Below are 20,276 nucleotides of genomic sequence, written 5' to 3'. Positions count from 1 at the left end.
GGAAAATCAAGTAATCAAGCAGTTTAAAAATTTTATTTTTGGCCAGGTATGGTGGTTCACACAAGACCAGCCTGAGCAAGAGTGAGACCCTATCTCTACTAAAAATAGAAAAATTAGTGGGGCATCATGGCATGTACCTGTAGTCTCAGGTACCTGGGAGGCTGAGGCAGGAGGATCCCTTGAGCCCAGGAGTTTGAGGTTGCAGTGAACTATGATGACATCGCTACACTCTACCTGGGGCAACAGAGTGAGACTCTATCTCAAAAAAAAAAAAAAATTTTTACTGTACAAAATAGAATCAAATACTAAATGGTATTTGCCCCAAAATGTCATTATTTCTAATTTACCAGTCTTTTTATAAGTGGTCCCATTTAAAAAAAAAAGTTACCCCAGTCTAAACAATATCAAACTAATCCATATCTGAAATATGTGTTATTTCATCTTTAATATCATTAATCTCAGCTTGGACTATTGTTAAATTAGATATTTTCTCATTTAGGAAAGTAATTTCTTTCTCTCTTTGTAGTAAATCGGTAACCAATCTCCCAATGCGTAGTGTTAAGTCATTTACCAATGGTTCTAAACGGGAAAAGTCCTTCTTCAGGTTATACACCTTTGGTTTTAGATCATTTGCAAAAGCCACTGTCTTCAGAACTTTTGCTCTGTCACCTTCTAAGCTTAAAAATCTATCTGTGTGCTTGTCAAAATCACTCTTGAGCTCAGTTAGTGTCTTCTTAACAGAGTTAATTCTTTGTGAATTTTCAGATGCTGTTTTTCGGAGCGTTGCTGTTCGGTCAATGCTGCTTGAAAGAAGATCACCTATGTTTTTTACTGTATTTTTTTCTACTTTTTCTATTTTATTTTCTAGTTCTTGTACAGATTCTGTCAATGATGTTACATCAGTTACTAAACCTGAAATACGTCGTATATCTGTTTTTATAGTTATAATCTTGAGACCAACATCTTTTGCCAAGGAAGTTGTACTTTGGTCTACTTTTATAATGTCTTGAGAAAGAGTTGTCAAATTGTTGTTCAATATATCCTGTTTTTCAGTTATCCTGTTGGACCAAGTTTTTACCTCATAAATTTCTTCCTGTAGATGCTTTAGATGAGCAATTATTTGAAAAGACTTCAATTGTTCCATGACAGCTTCAGATTTCTGACACTACAAGAAAATATAACATCACAATGATTAAATTTATTGAAAGTTTAACATTTAAAATTCAACTTAAATTTTATGGTTTTTTTAACTAAAACTTTACTGCACTTTTGGAAAGTATATGGTAAAAGATGGCTTTAAAAGTAAAAGCCTTTAGAACAATTTGAATGTATTACTAATGAATAAGAAGGAAAACATTGAGGAAATTTCATAAAACGTTACTGGAAATGACATTTTTTCAGTTATTATTTTTGTACAAGTGGTTCTCTGTACAGGAACAAAATGAGCTAAATGAGACGGTGATGTGTTTTCTTCAGTTCCTAGAGAAGGGTCGAGGAAGTTTCCTCTAGATGAACTTTGGTAAATTTGGGGGGTGAGACAAGGTAGCATAACTTCTTTTTATTTCCAGTTTTCTCTTTTTTTGAATTTCAGAATATTAAGGGGGTACAAACATTTTGGTTACGTGAATTGCTTTTGTAGTTTTTGTACAAAGTTATAAGTGCATTCACCCAGATAGTGTGCACTGTACCCGCATAACTTCTTTTTTTCAGCTTTACTGAGGCACAGTTGATAAATAAAAATTGTATACATTTATGTACATATGGTGTGGAATATGATGTTTTGATGTCTATACATTGTAAAATGATTAAATCAGGCTAATTACTATATCCATCACCTCACACTTTTTTTTTTTGCAGTGACAAAATTTCAGAACTACTCTCTTAGCAATTTCCAAGTATACCTTATTATTAACTATAGTCACCATGCTATACAATAGATCTCCAGAATTTATTCATTCTAACTGAAACATTGTACTCTTTGACCAGCATCTCTTCATCCTGCATCCTGCCCCCTCCAGCCCCTGGAAACCACCATTCTACTCTCTGCTTCTATTAGTTTGACTTTTTAATTTCAGATTCCACATATAAGTGAGATCATGAAGTGTTTGTCTTACTGTGCCTGGCTTATTTCACTCAGCATAATATCCTCTAGGTTCATCCATGTAGTCACAAATAACAGGATTTCTTTCTTTTTAAGGTAGAATAGAATTCCATTATGTGTGCGTGTGTATGTGTATGTGTGTGTAAACATTTCATTTTCTTTATCCATTAATCTCTTGATGGACACTCAGGCTGATTCTATATATCTTGGCTACCAGAAACAATGCTGCAATGAATATGGGAGTGCAGATAACTCTTTGACATATTGATTTCATCTCTTTTCTATATATACCCAGAATGGGATTGCCAGATCATATGGTAGTTCTATTTTTAAGTTTTTGAGGAACCTTCATACTGTCTTCCATAATGGCTGTACAAATTTACATTCCCATCAACAGTGTACCAGGGTTCCCTTTTCTCCACACCCTCACCAACATTTGTTATCTTTTGGTTTTTTGATAATAGACATTCTAAATGGTGTGAGGTGATATATGATTATGGTTTAAATATTTCATTTCTCTAATGATTAGTGATGTTGAGCATTTTTTCATATACCTGCTGGCCATTTATTTATGTCTTCTTTTGAGAAATATCTATTCAGGGCCATTGCCTATTGTTTAATCAGATTGTTTTCTTGCTATTCAGTTGAGTTCCTCATATATTTTGAATATTAAGGCCTTATCAGATGTATGGTTTGCAAATATTTTCTTCCATTCCTTAGGTTCTGTCTTCACTCTATTGATTGTTTCCTTTGCTGTGCGGAAGGTTTTTAGTTTGATGCAGTCTATTTGTCTATTTTTGTTTCTGTTTCTTGTGCTTTTGGGATTATATCCAAAAAATCTTTCCCAAGACTGTCATGAAGCTTTTTCCTCATGTTGTCTCCCAGTAGTTTTTACAGTTCATGATCTTACATTTAAGTCGTTAATTCATTTTTAGCTGACTTTTGGAAGTGGTGTGAGGTAAGAGTTCAATTTCATTCTTTTGCATGTGGATATCCAGTTTTCCCAACACCATTTATTAAAGAGACTGTCCTTTCCCCATTGTGTTCTTGGCACTTCTGCTGAAAATTATTTGAACCTATGCACGTGGATTTATTTCTGGGCTTTCTTTCTGTTCCCCTGGTCTGCATGTCTTTTTTTAATGCCAGTATCATGCTGTTTTAATTACTATAGCTTTGTAGTATATTTTGAGATCAGGTGGTTTGATGCCTCTAGCTTTGCTCTTTTTGCTTAAGATTGCTTTTGGCTATTTGGGGTCTAAGGCAACTACAAACAAACTTGTTTGTAGTTATAACAAGTGCTAGAATGAAGGGACCAATGTCTATGTTTTATTGGAGTATTACTTTTATGAATAATTTTCTGTGGTATCTAACTATCCATGAAAACTTGAATAATTCAACTAACTCTCAAATTTCTAGTATGTTGTTAGACATGCCAAGTGTGAGGGGCATAAAGATGAGTATAACTTGAGTGGTGGTCTCAACTCTGTTTAGTAGAGAAGATAGGTATGTAAAAAAAAGTTATTTCCAAGGTTCTAAAATTCTATGATTCCAAATACAGGTGGTTTGCAACTTTTGTATGTTTCAAAGCTATCCTTCTTCCCCACTATGCATTGTATACTGATATCTCTAAATTTATGTCTTAGATTAACTTGGACACATTAGCTGATGAACATTTTGAGCCACCCAACTTTCTTGCAACATTTCAAGTTGTCATTTTTGTTGTTGTTTGTGGTGATGGTTGTGGGTGTGGGTGTGCATACCTATATAGTAGTGTTGGGGAAGTTGAATATTTTATTATATCTTAAAAGTTTAAAATTTTATTGCATTGTGCCATTAGTTAATAAAATGAAGAGGGAGAGGAAAAATTAAACTGATCATAGTAATAAGATGGGTAGGTCTCATAAACAATACAAAGTTGAAAATTAAAACAAAGATGGGAGTTGCCAGGTAAAACTATTTAGCTTCAAGAGAAGATTAACTTAAGCCTGTGGACTGTGTGCCCAACTATGAAGAAAAATAAATTAAGAAACGAACGTAAAATAGCTGGAAATACATTGTCAATGCCTGTGACCAAACACAGAGATACAGTGATTACTCTGGTAAAAAATCCCATTATATAATGTGCAAGTCAATCATTTGACTTTCACACATTTAACTTTCAGCTTTTTTTTTTTTTTTTTGAGACAGAGTCTCACTCTGTTGCCTGGGCTAGAGTGCCGTGGCGTCAGCCTAGCTCACAGTAACCTCAAACTCCTGGGCTCAAGCGATCCTACTGCCTCAGCCTCCCAAGTAGCTGGGACTACAGGCATGTGCCACCATGCCCGGCTAATTTTTCCTATATATTTTTTTAGTTGTCCAGATCATTTCTTTCTATTTTTTACTAGAGACGGGGGTCTCACTCTTGCTCAGGCTGGTCTCGAACTCCTGACCTTGAGCGAGCCACCTGCTTTGGCCTCCCAGAGTGCTAGGATTACAGGCGTGAGCCACCGCGTCCAGCCAACTTTCAGCTTTTTTTCTAGGGAAGCACTATGTTTCAAAGTAGGAAATTGTCTACAGTGTTCTACTAACCATCAAAACCAGTTTGATTCAACAATATTTACTGTACTATATATAGTATGTACTGGTACGATCAAGAACAGTCTCTACTTTCAGGGAGTTTATAGTTTAGTTTGGGAAACAGAATATCAATAAATGGATTATTTAAAACTCAGAAAAGAAGGAATAAGAAAGTAAATATGGCTGGGTACATTGGTGCAAGCCTGTAGTCCCAGCTACTCAGAAGGCTGAGACAGGAGCACTGGTTATGCCCAGGAGTTCCAGGCTGTAGTATACTATGATCATGTTGTGAATAGCCAGTGCACTCCAGCCTGGGCAGAACAGCAAGACCCTGTCTCTAGAAAAGATAAAAACAAAAATAAAAGCAAATATGCATATTGCAAAACATTTTTACAAAATAAAATACGCAGTTTAAAGACGTCAAGTTTTTCTAAAATAATTGTGTATTTCTTCAGTTTTTTAACAAATTTTCTTAAATTGTATCAGGTTTACTCAGCTCATATTAACCTTTTAAGATTATTTTGGTTAGCATAAATTTAGTATTATTCAATGCAAATAAAAATGTATTATCTTCACAATATTATTTCGATGGCAGCATTAAAAAGGAACAGCTATATAGTTGCAAAAGAATACAATGAACTGCTGAAATGGGGCAGTAGAACAGTTAATTCAAAGTACCAACTGACCCTCGTCACCCCATCATGTATGCTTGATTTCAAAATATGTTTAATTAAATTAATTATTTATTTATTTTGAGACAGAGTCTCACTTGGTTGCTCGGGCTAGAGTGCCGTGGCATCATCCTAGCTCACAGCAACCTCAAACTCCTGGGCTCAAGCGATCCTCCTGCCTCAGCCTCCTGAGTAGCTGGGTCTACAGAAGTGTGCCACCACCCCTGGCTAATTTTTACTATTTTTAGTAGAGACAGGGTCTCACTCTTACTCAGGCTGGCCAAAATATATTTTAGTATTTTTCTCCTCAATAGCTTTATGCTTCATTAATTATTGTTGGAGGAGGTGGCCCCAAATATATTTTTGGTAGAGAGTTAGCTTGTGAAAATGTAACTGTGGGTATGACAGTAAGGAGTAGACACAAAGAGGAAGGAAATCAAGTAGTGATTGCAAAATCACCTTTTATTTTTAAGGAGAAATACACTGCAACACAGTGTATTTGCTGAAACAGAGTCTCCCAAGGGGGAAAGGGGTAGATGGCTTACTTTCATCTATTTCATTACTAGGTTATCATTTATTAATGTATCTACTCTGGTGGAGGAAATGTAGCTTAATAGCATTACACAATTAAGACACCTCAGAAAGAGCTTAGCTTATTGTTAGAAGGATCGGAATCATTAGGAAGAAGCTGTTAGTAAATCTCTTTGTTTCACTGGTAGTTTATAAAAGCAATTTATCATGAATTTCTGTTGATCTTTACTAAAACACAAACTCAATATAGTGTGGTAATAGTCTAGAAATTGTTATATTGAATTATTTTAAAAAAATTACTTAGGGCTTGTTTAAGCTATTTGCCTAGGTTGGATAGAAGAGGTAGAGAATCTATCAGTAGCTCAAAAGATCACTGGAGTGATTTGAATATTTACTATATTTCTATCATAAATGCAAGGTACTAAGCTAGATGCAATCTTGTAATATTAAATACTGCCTGGATCTATAAGCACAGCAACATGTTTCAAGAAAATGATTTCTAGGTCCAATCTGCTTTCCAAAAACTTTGCTAAAGTATCTTTGAATGCTACTAATGGGCCTGGAAATTTTATTGATCTCTACCATTTAAAACCACTTAAAGCCAGAAGGGATCTTAGGGATTATTGAGGTAAAATTCTCTCATTTTACTATTTGAAAACCAAGCAACAAAATATAGCACCCAAGAAAACACAATGTCAAAACCTAGATTACAAGATTCCGGCCTAGGGTTTTTCACCCCTACTTTTCCACTCTTCCCCAACATTTTTGATTCCTTCTCATGCTAAAGGCTCAAACAATTTTAGAGCACAGCTACAGCTTTTGAGGGACTCACAGTCTACTTTCATGGCAACATGGTAAAGAACACATTTGGCTGAATTATTGCTTTTTGAATTCTCAAGATAATTCTACTGACAGCAGATTTCTTGTGATTTTTTTTTTTTTTCTCCCCTGGTTAACATCAACAGGTTGCATTGTTTGATGGGAGGTCCTCGGCCTCTGGAGTTGGACAGACCCAGCAGTGTGACTGCAAGATTTCTAATCTTGCTAAGCCTTGATTTCCTTATTTGTAAAATGGGTCTAACAGCAAAGCTGTTGTGAGGATTAGTGCTAATACATGTAAAATGCCTACCATAAACACTGGTACAAGGTAGGTAGTCAATATAAGCAGCTGTTAAGATGATGATGATGAATGAAAATATCCTAGAAATATCTGGTACAGAATAGGTACCAAAAGATAAGTTCTCTCCTCCCCTGCTGTGCAAAGCTATGATGGAGCATTTTAATTTGTATTAAATTAATAGTGTATAGCTGAACAGAAATGAACAGATGCTGGAAGAATTTGCAGAGCTTTTGTCAACTGTGAAAATATGAGATAAATCTATAGACAAATGAGATTTTTTGGGAGGGGGAGTCTGGTGAATTTACAGCATTATTGTATGACATATCAAACTTTGATCAAGATTATAGAGTCATATAAAGGTCTACAATTAGTTTGAGATTAAAAAATAATACTATATTGTATCTTACAGGTTTAGTTTTCTATGAAGCCATACATATTACTATAGACTTTTAAACTTTATATCCAAAAGTTTAAAAATAATTAGATGTTTATTTCATCAAACTGATTTAAGATTTTTTTAAAAAAAATGGACCCAGTACTCTCTATAAGAAATTAATTTATATAAAATTTATTATCAATTACAAAGATATAAATATTGGTAATTTTCCATGAAGAAAAGACTAACAATGTAATTTAATTTGCAGGGAGGTTGTTGAAATTTTAAGCATCTGTGTTAAATAACAGAATGGAAGAAACAGAGGAAGACGAATTAAGTATATCTAAATCTAATGACGATTTTTAATAGAAAAATAGTAAAGGAATATATAGAGTACACACACACACACACACACACACACACACACGTTTATATACTTCAATAGTTTTCTCATGTAATATTTGTAGAAGCTCAGTTTTTGTTTCCTTTGTGCCATTATAGACCACAGTGGCCACCTTGTTTCCATTTACTTTCAGTAACCATTACCATGATATACATAAGTTCATAATAAAGTTGTATTAAATCTGATCATCAGCAAAAAAAATTATTTAAAAGTGAAGAGTACAAGAGATCACATCTGCCCTGACAGGATGGAGGTTAAAACAACAAAGTTCCAGCTAACTTTATAATCTATTTTATTAGCATTAAAATAAAAGTAAACAAACAGAATTTTGTCAGTGCACATAGATAAGAACTTACACATTCGGAAGCCAAGAAATTTAATATCAAAATAACAAAAACTAATGCTATGCCTTAATAGTAGCACTCTTCAAGCTTATTTTTATAACTTTGGCTATCTACCATAGACTCCTAACTCTAATGTAGAACTTGTTTGGGATTTCTCCAAAAACTTGCAAATTTACATAATGAAACTACCTGACAACAACTGTCTTTTGTAACCAACTGCTTTCAAGTTCTTTGTGTTTAACTCCACTGAAATTGAATTATAAAACTGGGATGGTTATTGGCAAGTAAGAAAAGAACTTCCATACGCAGTTGACAATATTATATTATTTTGAAATCAATATGTAAAATAAATTTAGTTCAGTAGTTTAAGAAACCTTTAAAATGATATAATTTTAATATAATTATTAATATCATCATTTATCATTATGCTATTTTTTCCTCCTTAAAATAGGCCACAGGTTTATTGGTGCATTTTTATTGTAAGTAGACTAATTTATCTAGGGATTATATATCTAGCAAACTCAAGAGTATAAACACAGTTAGAATCTAAAAAAAAAAAAAGCCCAGATATACAAAGATATTCCAGAGGTTCATATTTCAAAGCATACCCACATAATTCATAGGAAAGGCCTTAGATTAGAACATATTTACTTGTATTTTAAAATTCTTACAAGTATCTGTAACACAGTTCAGAACCTTAACAAAAAGTAAAACATTTTCCAGGCTTCATAGCTTTCAGAAAGTGCATATTAATTCATAGCAAAGGTCACAGGATCTCTCTCATGCATGTTATTTTTTATTTTAGACAAAACTCCTATGAACTTGGTTGTCTGGATTCTTAACCTGCAGTGAATTACAAAGGAAAGTGAAGAACTGGCTGAGGCAGGGACATTACCAACCAACCTGACAGTAAGATCGGGTGGCAGAAAAGGTATAAGAAACAAAGTTTTGAAAAACAGCAAACTGGGGTCATTTAGTGAAGTGGTAAACACTCTTCATTAGTTCCTAGAGACATCAATATATTTGGGTCCAATATAATAGATGAGTTTCATAATGATGTCCATGAATTATTAGGAAAACATTTAAAAATACTAAGTATCTTGCTTTAAAAATAGAGAAATATATGTTTTAGAACTGTTTCTATTTACAATGGTTAAAATGGAGTAAGTTTTAGTGTTTAAAAAGATAAGCTTTGATTATATGGGTAATACATTTGTGTGGACATTTCATTTATTTCCCAATAATGTAGGATAAAGTGAGGCATATCAAAACAAAGTAACTCAAAACCATGGAACTAATCAATTTATGATTCATCAGAATAAATGTAGTGAATTTAAAAATCACCATCAATTCCTTTATTTTCTAGATTATATTCTTCTAAAGTTCCCTTTTCTCTTATACTTGAATATGCCATAAAATCGTGAACTTTTCCTTTGAGAACATCCAGTTCATTTTGCATCTTTAATATGCTATTATCATATTGAATTCCTTCAAGGATTTTCTGCATCTCCATTATTTCAGACACTGTTCTCAGCATATCATCTTCCATATTAAACATCTGCATAGTCAAGTCTTCCATTTTCTTTTCTGTTCCTATCAGATCCTGAGAGACTTTGAGAACAGACCGAATAGCACTTTCAATTGTTGGTAAATGTGTCTTGCATTCTTCAACTTTGGGCTCATAGTTGGAAAGTTTATTAGTCAGATCTTCATCTCTGGCAAAGAGAGCATGCTGTTCCTCTTCTAACTTTTCAACTGTTTTTGTATCAGATCCAAGCTGCTCCTCTACTCGCAGGAGATCTTCTTCTTCTTGTCTTTTTACTGTTCTAATATTTCTTAGTGTGCTATCTTCCAAATCTTTTAGCCGCTCAGTAAGCAATTTGATTCCTTGCTCAGCTGAATTAATTTGGACAGTAACTTGAGAATGTATATGCTTTGCTTCTGATTTGAAAGTGTCTGTATTAACATTCATTTCTTTTAGGCCTCTCTTCCAGAAATCAGTAATATTCTGGAATTTCTCATTAAGGTTTTGCATCTTTTGAGTGAGCATCTCTTCACTATTTTGAATGTCATGAATGATACTTTGGAGGCTGGATACTTCCTGTTCAAACTGGGTCATCAAAGACATGGATGATGTAGCTTCCTGCAGGATACTTTCAGTAGACTCAAGCTGCATTTATAACACAAAACAATTCCCAAGGCTACTTAATAATTTTTGTATTAGAGAAACACACTTTAATAATCAGGAGCATAATACACGCCAAGTTCAAATTCTGAAGATGTCTAAAATATCCAAGTGTATCAGAATCATACTGACAAAAATATTTACTACTTCAATAGCTGTTTTCACAAATTTAACAGAGTAGCCCTATGTCAGAAAAATATACACCTGAACATATAATCCTAGCTTGAGCATTTTCATGGAGGCACATTTGAGAGAAAAATTATGTTAAAGAAGCTTGAAGTATATCACAATTTTCTTTTTTACTCCAATGGAAAGTAACTTAGATGTCATTTTTATGGTTACTTGGCTTTTTAGAAACTGCAACTCAGTATAAAATTTGTTATCTTTCTTAAATCCTATGATTCTGAAAGAGTATCTGCCTGAAAAAAATTTTTTGACCAACTTCTTACAGAGAAGATACTAGAATCAGATCCTGCAGATACAAAGGCAAAAATGAATAAAACCTCCCCTTCGTTTATTGTGATAAATCAAATCAAATGGTAAAGTGTTCTAAGTGTTCTAAATATCTGTAAATTATGGTAGGCCCCTGATACCTCCTAATATGTATCTGAAATATAGAAAGGTCATGTCATGGACCTCTTTTAGTCTACACTCAAATACAGAAAACAGCTTTAGAGACTATGGGAAGATCTAGAAATGATCATTAATTTATCAAATGTTTCTAGTGTTGTGTTGAAGATATAATACTGAACAAGACACAATTCTGCCCGTAAACTGCTTAGTTTAATTGGGGAGAAATACAAATTTGTATGTCCTACGACCAGGGAAAAGCTATAGAAGGACCTGGGTGGAGACCCAACCCAGACTTCAATGATCAAGGAAAGTATTCTAGAAATATTATCTAATATCTGCTTCCAGCCACTTCCTCTCTGAATCATCCTACACACTACCACCAGATTAAGCTTTTAAAAATTGCTATGCCTATCATGGTATACTGTTAAAAAATCTTTGATGTTTCCTAATACTTTTAGGATAAAGTCCCCAATTCTATAACCTCTCCCTACGCTATTCTCTCCTCTTTACTTAGCTAAGTTCTGTCCTTACTTCAATGCTCAAACTGGATCTTAGCTCCTCAGCACAGCATTCTTCCATAGCCCTAGCTCTGACAGCCTTAACTCCTGTAGCACCTATTATGTATTTGCCACATATTTGGCACTTAGCACATATAATTCAAAAATTTTGAGTGTTTACTCTGTGCTAGACCTTGTGCTAGACACTGGATATAAAATATAAATATAACATAGTCCCTCATTTCCCAGGGGAGATAGTGTTTTGGATCTTCTACAACATACATTCTAGAGTCCCAATAAAATCTATTGAGTGTCCACTGTGAGCTAGTTCCATTATTAGGTGCTAGGGAAATAGAGATAAAAAATGCAGTGTTTGCTCTAATGAGAAGTAAGGGGGACTAACAACAAACAAAATCACGAATAGATTACGATTAGTATCACGACACAATTAGTACAGGGGGCAGTGGATGCTTGGAGGAGAGATATGAAGTCAGGAGGGCGATGAGGAAAGACTTAGAAGTGACTCTGAAATCTGACTTATTAACAGTCTGATGAATTATCCAGGTGATGAAGATGTGAAAGTTTCTAAATTCCTTAGGGAAGAGACCATGTCTTTTGCCTTTTTGTAGCCCCCACATTTCAGAGTACAAAGAATTCGTTTGTTGATGTTTAGGAAGAAGAATGGCTTTAATTTCTGGGCCCACTGCAATGAAGACTTAAAGCAGTTCCAGGTGACAGGTGGGAACAGTGTGTAACAGTACTAATATAACACCACCCTGAAATGCTGTTTAAAAATTATTTTTAATGTACACATGTAGCTATATAAGCTCTTTTAAAAATTAATTCTGAGAAATACTTGTTCATTGGTAATACAGTTAGGTTGTTTTACTAGCAGTATTTTGAATTTTTATTTTTAATTATTATGGGTACATAATAGGTATATATCTTTATAGGGTACACGTGATGTTTTGACACAGGTATACAATGTGAATTAATCAAATCAGGGTAACTGGGGTATCCATCACCTCAGGCATTTATCATTTCCTTGTGTTAGGAACATTTCAATTCCACTCTTTTACTTATTTTAAAGTGTACTCTAACTTATTATTGATTATAGTCACTTTGTTGACTAGCAGTATTTTGAAGAGGCAAACTTATCTTCACCTAAGGTAGTTTCTTATTTAGGCTGTTCACCAGAACATCCCTGTAATCTGAAGACAGTTCACTTCAGGTAGTATAAGATCAACTTTTCAGGATAATAAATCTCAAGATTTATTCTGCAAATATTTGGTATACCACGGCCACTAGCATTTATGGGCTGCTAATATATTCTAATAGTTTTTCATTTTCTTAAAAAAGAGCTAATACCTTGAATTTATTAGTCCTTGAGTGTTTGCAAAGAATTTGTATACATACTAAATCCTTACTTAACATCATTGGTAGGTTCCTGGAAACTACAACTTTATGCTAAATGACAAATAATAAAACCAATTTTTTTTGCATTAATGTTATAATGAAAGGACATTGATCAAAATGACGTTGTTAAGGGCCTGCTGTTTGTCATTCCACTCAAGTTAGTTTCTAAGTACCTGCTGACAACATTAAGTAAGGACTTATTGTATATCTTATCTGATCCTTATAAAAATCTTATTTCTTATTTAATAAATGATGAAATAGAGGCCAAAAGAGGTTAAAGTGATTTGCCCAAGGTCACACAGTTGTGATGAGAGCCCACATCTAGCTACTTTTCCCTCCTATGGCATTATGCTGGCCTCGAAGGCCAGTATTGTGAAAGGCCGTGCTTATTAAATTACTCTCAGGGCAAACTAGGAGAGAAACAGCTATGAAAAGATTGAATATTTTTTGGATTCTACGATAATATTTTAAAATTTGCTTCAAAGGCATTTTAATTGCCAAGAAAATTTTTCATTTAAAAAGAAAATCTAACTTTGTTCTAAATTTGTTTTTCAATAGCTTTTTATTGAACATATGTTTTGAGCTCCTAGAATTTTTTCTATCAGTGTGTTAGAGCGCCCCCAACAACTACAACCAGATTCCAACTTGAGTCCTATGTCAAACTACCAACTCCTCTGCATCTCCTTCCCAGAAGCCCCTAAACTCACCCTCCATGGAATCCCCTTGCATGTGTGAGGGATGCTAATTTTCATCCATGGCTTTTCTTTTCTGGGGGATTATATGCTCATCCTGTGCATGAGGTTGCAGGGACTTAGACCCTCCTTTTCATCTCTAGTTTTATAACATCCTTGCCACCCTGGTGCCAAGCACAAATCCTTGTCCACTTTATGACATGAGTAATGGTTTAGTGAATGAATAAATGAAATGATTACCTTTTCTGAAATTAAAGTGATTTTACTTTGAAGTCCTTGGAACTCACTGGTTTTTACTTTCAGTAACTGGTATTGGTTTTCCACCTTTGCAAACTTTTCTGACTGCTGAAATACAAACCTGGAAAAGAAAAAAAAAATCACTAATGCCTAATTCATAGTCATTTAAACCTGAATTTCAGGGGAGTATTATCCCCACTTCTGGTAAGAACAACATAAATTCAGGTACAGGTAGCTACAGCTTTTGTTATTTTGCTTCAACAAACATTCAGGTAGTCTACAATGTGGTAGGTTATCAGTTTAGCTCATGCAAAGATGAGTAAAACACTCTCCTTGTCCACAGTTCACAGCCCAGCGAGATGGTGTTATATCTGTGATAGATGCATGCACAAGAAATATTTTAGAGGAAGACATGGTGAACAATTTAATTTAGAATGAGATCTCTGATCTCTACTATTTTTCTGGAGGTCATATTTGGGCAATATAAGAAAAGTGTTTTTATGTTGAAATATAGGAGAAATAAGAGTTACCTTTAAAAGTATCTTAAAACTAAAATGTAGAAAAGTAGACTAATGAAAAGCAGTGAGGTGGGAGGAAGAGAGAGATAGTGACTAGAAGTTGCAAAATAACAGCAGGATTATTAAAAAAAGGTATGAAAACAAGAAAGTCACTGTCAAAGTGACAACAGGACACATGCAATGCAAGGTGTATAAACTCAATTGGTTAGACTCAACAATACAACTCATATAGGTATACTTTAGATGTCATTCCAAAATTGGAGTTTATTCTTCATCTGGTAAACAGTAAAGAGTACAAGTATAAAAAAGCTGCCCCAATCTTTAAAACAATAAATCAACATCTGTTTGTACAGGATTTTAAATGACTAAGTACAAAAGAAATGCCTCGGATCTAATACCATTTTGTGTATCTACTTTAACTCAATTCTTCAGGCTCAGAAAAAAACAGCAGTTGAAATTCTTTGTACATTGAATCATCAAAAAGCCCACTGGAGCAGAACCATGACAAGTGCCTGCCTAAATCACGGTACCTAGACCAGTAGTTCAAAAGTTTCACTGCATATTGTAATCACCTCGCAGCTTTAACAAAGTCTATGCCTGGGTCCCATCCACAAAGATTCTGACTTACATGGTCTGGGATGTGGCTTGGATATTGGAAATTGTAACAGGTTCCCAAGTAATCTGAGTAAACAACCAAGCTGGGAACCATTAACTGACCAGGTTTTGCACAATTCATTTCCACAGAAAGACAAATATCTAAAGATCCCAAAGTTTAATGGAGAGTTGAAAGACTTTTCTAAGTGCAGCTATCTGAGCTTTGTGTACATTTGCAAAAGTGGTGATGTTTTGAACTCATAAATGGCATCATTAGGCTGTTGCTGAAAAACTGTCCAAAGCTAAGATAGATTTTTTTGCTTTTTAATCAAATACTTACAATGTTAGATGAAATATTGGTTTCATGATGCTGGTTAATGTCTATCATATGAGATACTTATAATTCCAGGTTACATAATTAGTCCAGATTGACTTTTCTCCTGTGTGCTAATAGGAACTTTTAAAACTTCTGGTTATTAGGAAACACTATTATCCTAATTTTCAAAGATGGATGGGTAAACATAATTCTTTTTTCATTTTTGGCTTTTAAGATTTTTTTTTTCAGAGTATAGACATATCTGAGACCAGCAGATAAGAGAACAAAGAGAGAGAGCTGCCTAAAAAAAAGAGTTAATTTCAGGGACTAGTTTTATCATCCAGTACTCCATAGTGTTACATCATGAATTTATACTATAGATCATCAAGTTTATTCCAAATGACATTGTTATTATAAAAGAGACTTCTGTGTGAAAGTTGATCCACTACAAAAAACACATTACAGGACTTTTGATTTTATTAAATATTTTTAATGTTGCCTATCTCAGGGCTTCTCTTCAAATGCAAGCATTACACAAAAGCTTGAAGAAAATTGTCATGTTAGTGGAAGTATCATCTCAGATTTTTTTTGTTTAGCCTCTCACTAAAACAAAAAAAATAAAAGAGTGACCCTTCCTACATATGAATAGAGCATATAGAAAAAATAAGCACAAAGTTGACAGCACTAGTGATAAACAAAAAAAAATGAAGTGGTCTATATGGTGCTGAAGAGTTAAAATACATTTTATTTTTCACTCATGTGCCAGACATTATTCTAAGAGCTTTATAAATATTAATTCATTTAAGGAAGAGGATGGTTGAAAACTAAGTTTTCACATTAGCATCCATGTTAGTGCCTAAGGTGCATTTCCTTTTTATGAGTCAGAGGCATATTCCAACAGGAGCAGTTCCCAGTATTCCCCTTTAGATGAAGGTAAAAGACAAAAGAGTCCGCTAAGGGGTACAGCTTCTAGTAGGAGCAAGAAAAGAACTATAAGAAAAGGACTAGGGGTTCCTATATTTAGAGTCTTGGCCTTCTTTTTGGGGTTAATATCGAAGGGAGGCAACATATCATACTGTTTAAGTCGGTAGTTGGACTACCTTGGCTCTGTCATTTATTAGCTGTATAACCACCCTTGGGCAAGTTAAATAACTTATCTTTGCTGTTGTTTCCTCATCTGTAAAGGTAGGATAACAATACTTACTTTATAGCATTGTTGATGAGATTAAATAGGTTCCAATTTATAAAAGCTCTGAGGACAAAACACTTTAGCTATTCTCTTTAAGTACCTTGGCCCTTTCTTTTGGACTACTTTGTGCAGCTGCTCTTCCACTCCTCCTACATACCTATGGTTGTATAAAGCAGCAGAGTTCCCTTCTACTTGCACTTGATAGAAACCCCAGGCTTGTTCCTCTTTGAACACTAAGCATAACCCAGGTTGGTTTTATAGCAAATGGATAGACTAGATGGACTAGACCATTTATAACTCACTAAAGGAAAAAGACTCTCTTACCCTGTTTTGGGGCCTCTTTTAATTATCACATTGGTAAGACCCCGTGAAAGTGTTAGATATAGGAGAAAGGGATCCAGACTACTTTTCATGTTAGGCTTTACGAAAGGAATCTTCCTGACTCCTTCATAATCCACTGCAGTCTGTAGAAACTTCATATAGACTGAGGGCCCTGCAGTAATGAATGATGTACCTTTCCCTGGAATGCACCTCCCAAGTTCCGAGGCCACTATCAGGGTCAGTTCCCATTTAGCCTATGTTTCATATCATCTACAGCCTCATTTTTAGCACAATAACTAATGTTCAGGAAAATATTGACCATATTCCATTTTTAAAAAGCAAGGCATTTAAAGTATAACCCTATCTTTTAGATAAAATTCTACTAACAGAAAGAAAGAAAGAAAGAAAGAAGCTAGAAATGGAGTTAGCCAAGATTTTACAGCATAGCTGATTTATAGAGAAAGTTATAATGGATAACAGAGAAAAAAACTGGAGTCATAATCTGTCTAAAGAGCTTCTTGTACATAATTATAACAAATGCTACAAACTTTTACCAAAGCAATTTAGAAATCTGTTGAAATTTCCAGAAGAAACTTAAAATTTTCACAATGGAATTTCCAGTTGATTAAATTTCTATATAATTAAATAAGCTTACGCAAAAGATTGTCTTGTTTAGTAACTTCACAACTTTTTAACTTTCTAAAAGTAGAATCTCAACAGTTTAGAAATGAGGCATGCAAATTGACACTCAAGCCACATAGCTTGAGGCAACTGTTAGAGCTAATATTTATTGTGAAGCTGACACAGGATGATATTATCAGGACTTTGTTTAGCAAAGAGAAGATATTCAGGTAACACACTCTAAAGTTTGTTATGTATTATTTCTATTTTCTTTCCAAACAAGGATCCAAATATGAAAGGTCTGAAGATACTGCTAGAGTGTGTTGCCTTGAAATCCTCTTTGGGCAGCAGCAAAGTTCAGACTTTTTTCTCCCAATTTAATTAGACAAAAAGTTAGTAGATGGATAAGCAGAGTTTAAGAGTATATACATGGGCACACATATACACTGTTGTAATTTAACAACCAGAATAGTGTCAGTGTGCTGAGCATTTAATAAAGATTTGATGGGCAGACTTTTAGATGCTGAAGTATGGCTTTGTTATAAATCTAATGCACTTTTAAGTATTTTAAGCAGCCAAATATTTGCTTTTTATGTGGAAAATATTTATAAATGTCCTATCATGTCAAATTTTTATTCCCAAACTTACCATAAATATTTTGCTATAAATATCGATGAAAGTATATATACCTCAATTTCTGTAGCAAAAGATTTCACAAGAGCAGCTAAGAGTCAACTATTTTAATAACGATTATAGAATCTGCCCATTTAAAAAATAATTTTTGATTCACCATTGTTTTATCAGTTTCCAAAGACATAGCTCAAATTAAATCTTCCTAACTTGTTTTTGTCTTGAAGGCAATTAAGACAAAAATCACTAACAGTAAATTCCTGAGGTGAGGCATCTGCTTTTCAAGGTTTATTCCCTTAAAATTTACTTTCCCATTAGAGCTTTTTCCCAGGACCGTAACTAACTCCTCAATAGAAAAAGGGTTTTTTCATTTACCTAAAGAAGGTCATGCATTTTAAGGCATAAGAGCAGTTTATTTAAAACAGTAAATTCAGTACACTTATTCTTTTAATACCAAAATTAAAACATTCCATATTAGTACAATAAACAATTCTTTTGTGAAGACAGCATTTAACAATCATTTCATCTAACAAATCTTTTATTATTTTATTAACTTTATTTTATTAACAAATATTAACTTGGAAAAATGCATGACTTGAGATGAGTCACCAGTAAAGTGTAATTTCAAAAGCATTAGCTTTGAAATGTTCTAGACGTCCAGGGTCTCTTCTAGAATCCTATTACTCTGAGAGACTGACAACTCTTTTACTAAATACTTTAGAAGTTGGTGAAAAATGGAGGGAAATTGTATTAAAGTGACAGTCTTGTTATTAAAATGAAATAGGTTATTCCTAAAGAAAATGATTGGGGAAAATAAAATTAGTTTTTTTTTTTTTTTGACAGAGTCTCACTCTGTCACCCAGGTCAGAGTGCAGTGGCATCATCATAGTTCTCTGCAACCTCAAACTTCTGGGCTCAAGCGATCCTCCTGCCTCAGCTTCCCGAGTAGCTGGGACTACAGGTGTGTACCACCATACCTGGCTAATTTTTCTACATATATATATTTTTTGGTAGATATGGGGTCTCGCTATGTTGCCCAGGCTGGTCTCAAACTCCTTGCCTCAAGTTATCCTCCCACCTCGGCCTCCCAAAGTGGTAAGATTACAGGCATGAGCCACCGCGCCCAGCCAGTAAGTTAGTTTTAAAGTTATTTCTAATATTCACTTTTCCTAATGACACCAATATATCGCTATTTTGTTTAAAAACTGTAACTGTTTAAAGTGAACCCAAGCGCCATACTTTTATAGATTTACAATATTAAAGTTCAATCAGTAACTTAAGAAAAGACGTGTGCATATTAAAATAGGAGAAATCCTCCAAATTTTGCTACTATTATAACGTTGCTTTGAGATCATAATGAACTGTTTTAATTAAAGTTGCAAACGTTTCCGTTAGGCATTTATGGGGCACGTGGGGTGGGGCAAATTTGTCTCTGACAACCGCACAGCAGGCAGGAAGTAACAGTTTATAACACCGTGAAAGCTCCTGACGTGTCATAGGTGCTTCATAAAGTGCGGCCGCCTCTGCAAGTCTTAAGAAATGGATGACTCGTTCCCAAACCTTAGGCTTAACTCTAGTTGAGCGACAGGGGCATGTTACTAACAGAGGACGAATGAGTTACCAGAAACGAGCGAAAGAAAAAGAAGTCGGGCTGTGTCCTTCCTTTGGGGTCGAAGCAAAGTAACAGAAGCCACAAGTTTGGGGGCTTGGAGGTTAGCGGGATGCCGAGCCGGGTGGAGCCCCAACAGCGGGTCGCACAGGAGGCCGGCCAAGGCCGGGCGGCCTCGCGTCCACTTACCAGGCCAAGCCCAGGCACGTCCCCAGCGACAGGAGGCTCAGGCCCGTCCGGGGGTCCGCCCAGCCCCCGCCTCCGCCGCTCCGGACCTCGGGGCTCTTTCCGCCCTCGCTCCGCTTCTCAGGCTCCGCTGGGGCTCCCCTGGGCCCCGACTTCTTCCGGCTCTTCACCTCGGACATGTCTAGAGACCCTTAGGACTACACACCCGCGGCGGCTTCCTCACCCGGGGGGAGCGGGACGTGGCCGCCCTGGCGTCCTAGGGCAGCCTCGCCCGTGACCGCGCCCCCTCACAGACTTGGCGCCGCCCAGAAACCAACACTTTCCCTCTGCCGGCCATCCTCGCAGTTTCGCTACGCCTCTCAGCTATCCGCTTGCTAGGTCCTCCAGTTGCGGCGGGCGGCGACCCCACCACCCGCTTCCTCTGCGAAATTGCCGCAAACCCGAGGAAATTGAAACTCCCGGGCGCGCGCAGGCCGCCGGGACCCGCGCCGGCGGGGCGGGGCGGGGCCGCGCGCGCCACGTCGAGCGCGCCGCCGCCCGGCCCTCCCCTCGCAGGAACGCGGCGCGGCCCTATGGTGTAGCCACGTCCC

The 20,276-nt window shown here is 35.6% G+C and overlaps 1 protein-coding gene across 2 annotated transcripts; it reads right to left on the bottom strand.

The window, feature by feature from the left end:
- Positions 1-276: 276 nt before the first annotated feature.
- IKBIP (IKBKB interacting protein) lies at positions 277-20,157 on the bottom strand. Of its 2 annotated transcripts, none has more exons than XM_012664012.1 (3): positions 19,690-20,157; positions 13,706-13,823; positions 277-1,165 (listed from the first exon to the last, which is right to left on the bottom strand). In XM_012664012.1, exons 1-3 carry the CDS (start codon positions 19,863-19,865, stop codon positions 410-412), a joined length of 1,050 nt encoding a protein of 349 aa, XP_012519466.1. In that variant the 5' UTR covers positions 19,866-20,157; the 3' UTR covers positions 277-409. The 2 variants fall into 2 exon arrangements, with proteins under 2 accessions (XP_012519466.1, XP_012519465.1); XM_012664011.1 differs by lacking the exon at positions 277-1,165 and adding an exon at positions 9,436-10,272.
- Positions 20,158-20,276: the final 119 nt, after the last annotated feature.

This window comes from Propithecus coquereli, unplaced genomic scaffold, assembly GCF_000956105.1.
Source record: "Propithecus coquereli isolate 6110/MARCELLA unplaced genomic scaffold, Pcoq_1.0 Scaffold85, whole genome shotgun sequence".
Lineage (NCBI taxonomy): Eukaryota > Metazoa > Chordata > Mammalia > Primates > Indriidae > Propithecus > Propithecus coquereli.
Note: the sequence above shows the minus strand (reverse complement) of the source record. Positions and strands in the feature narration are given on the sequence as shown.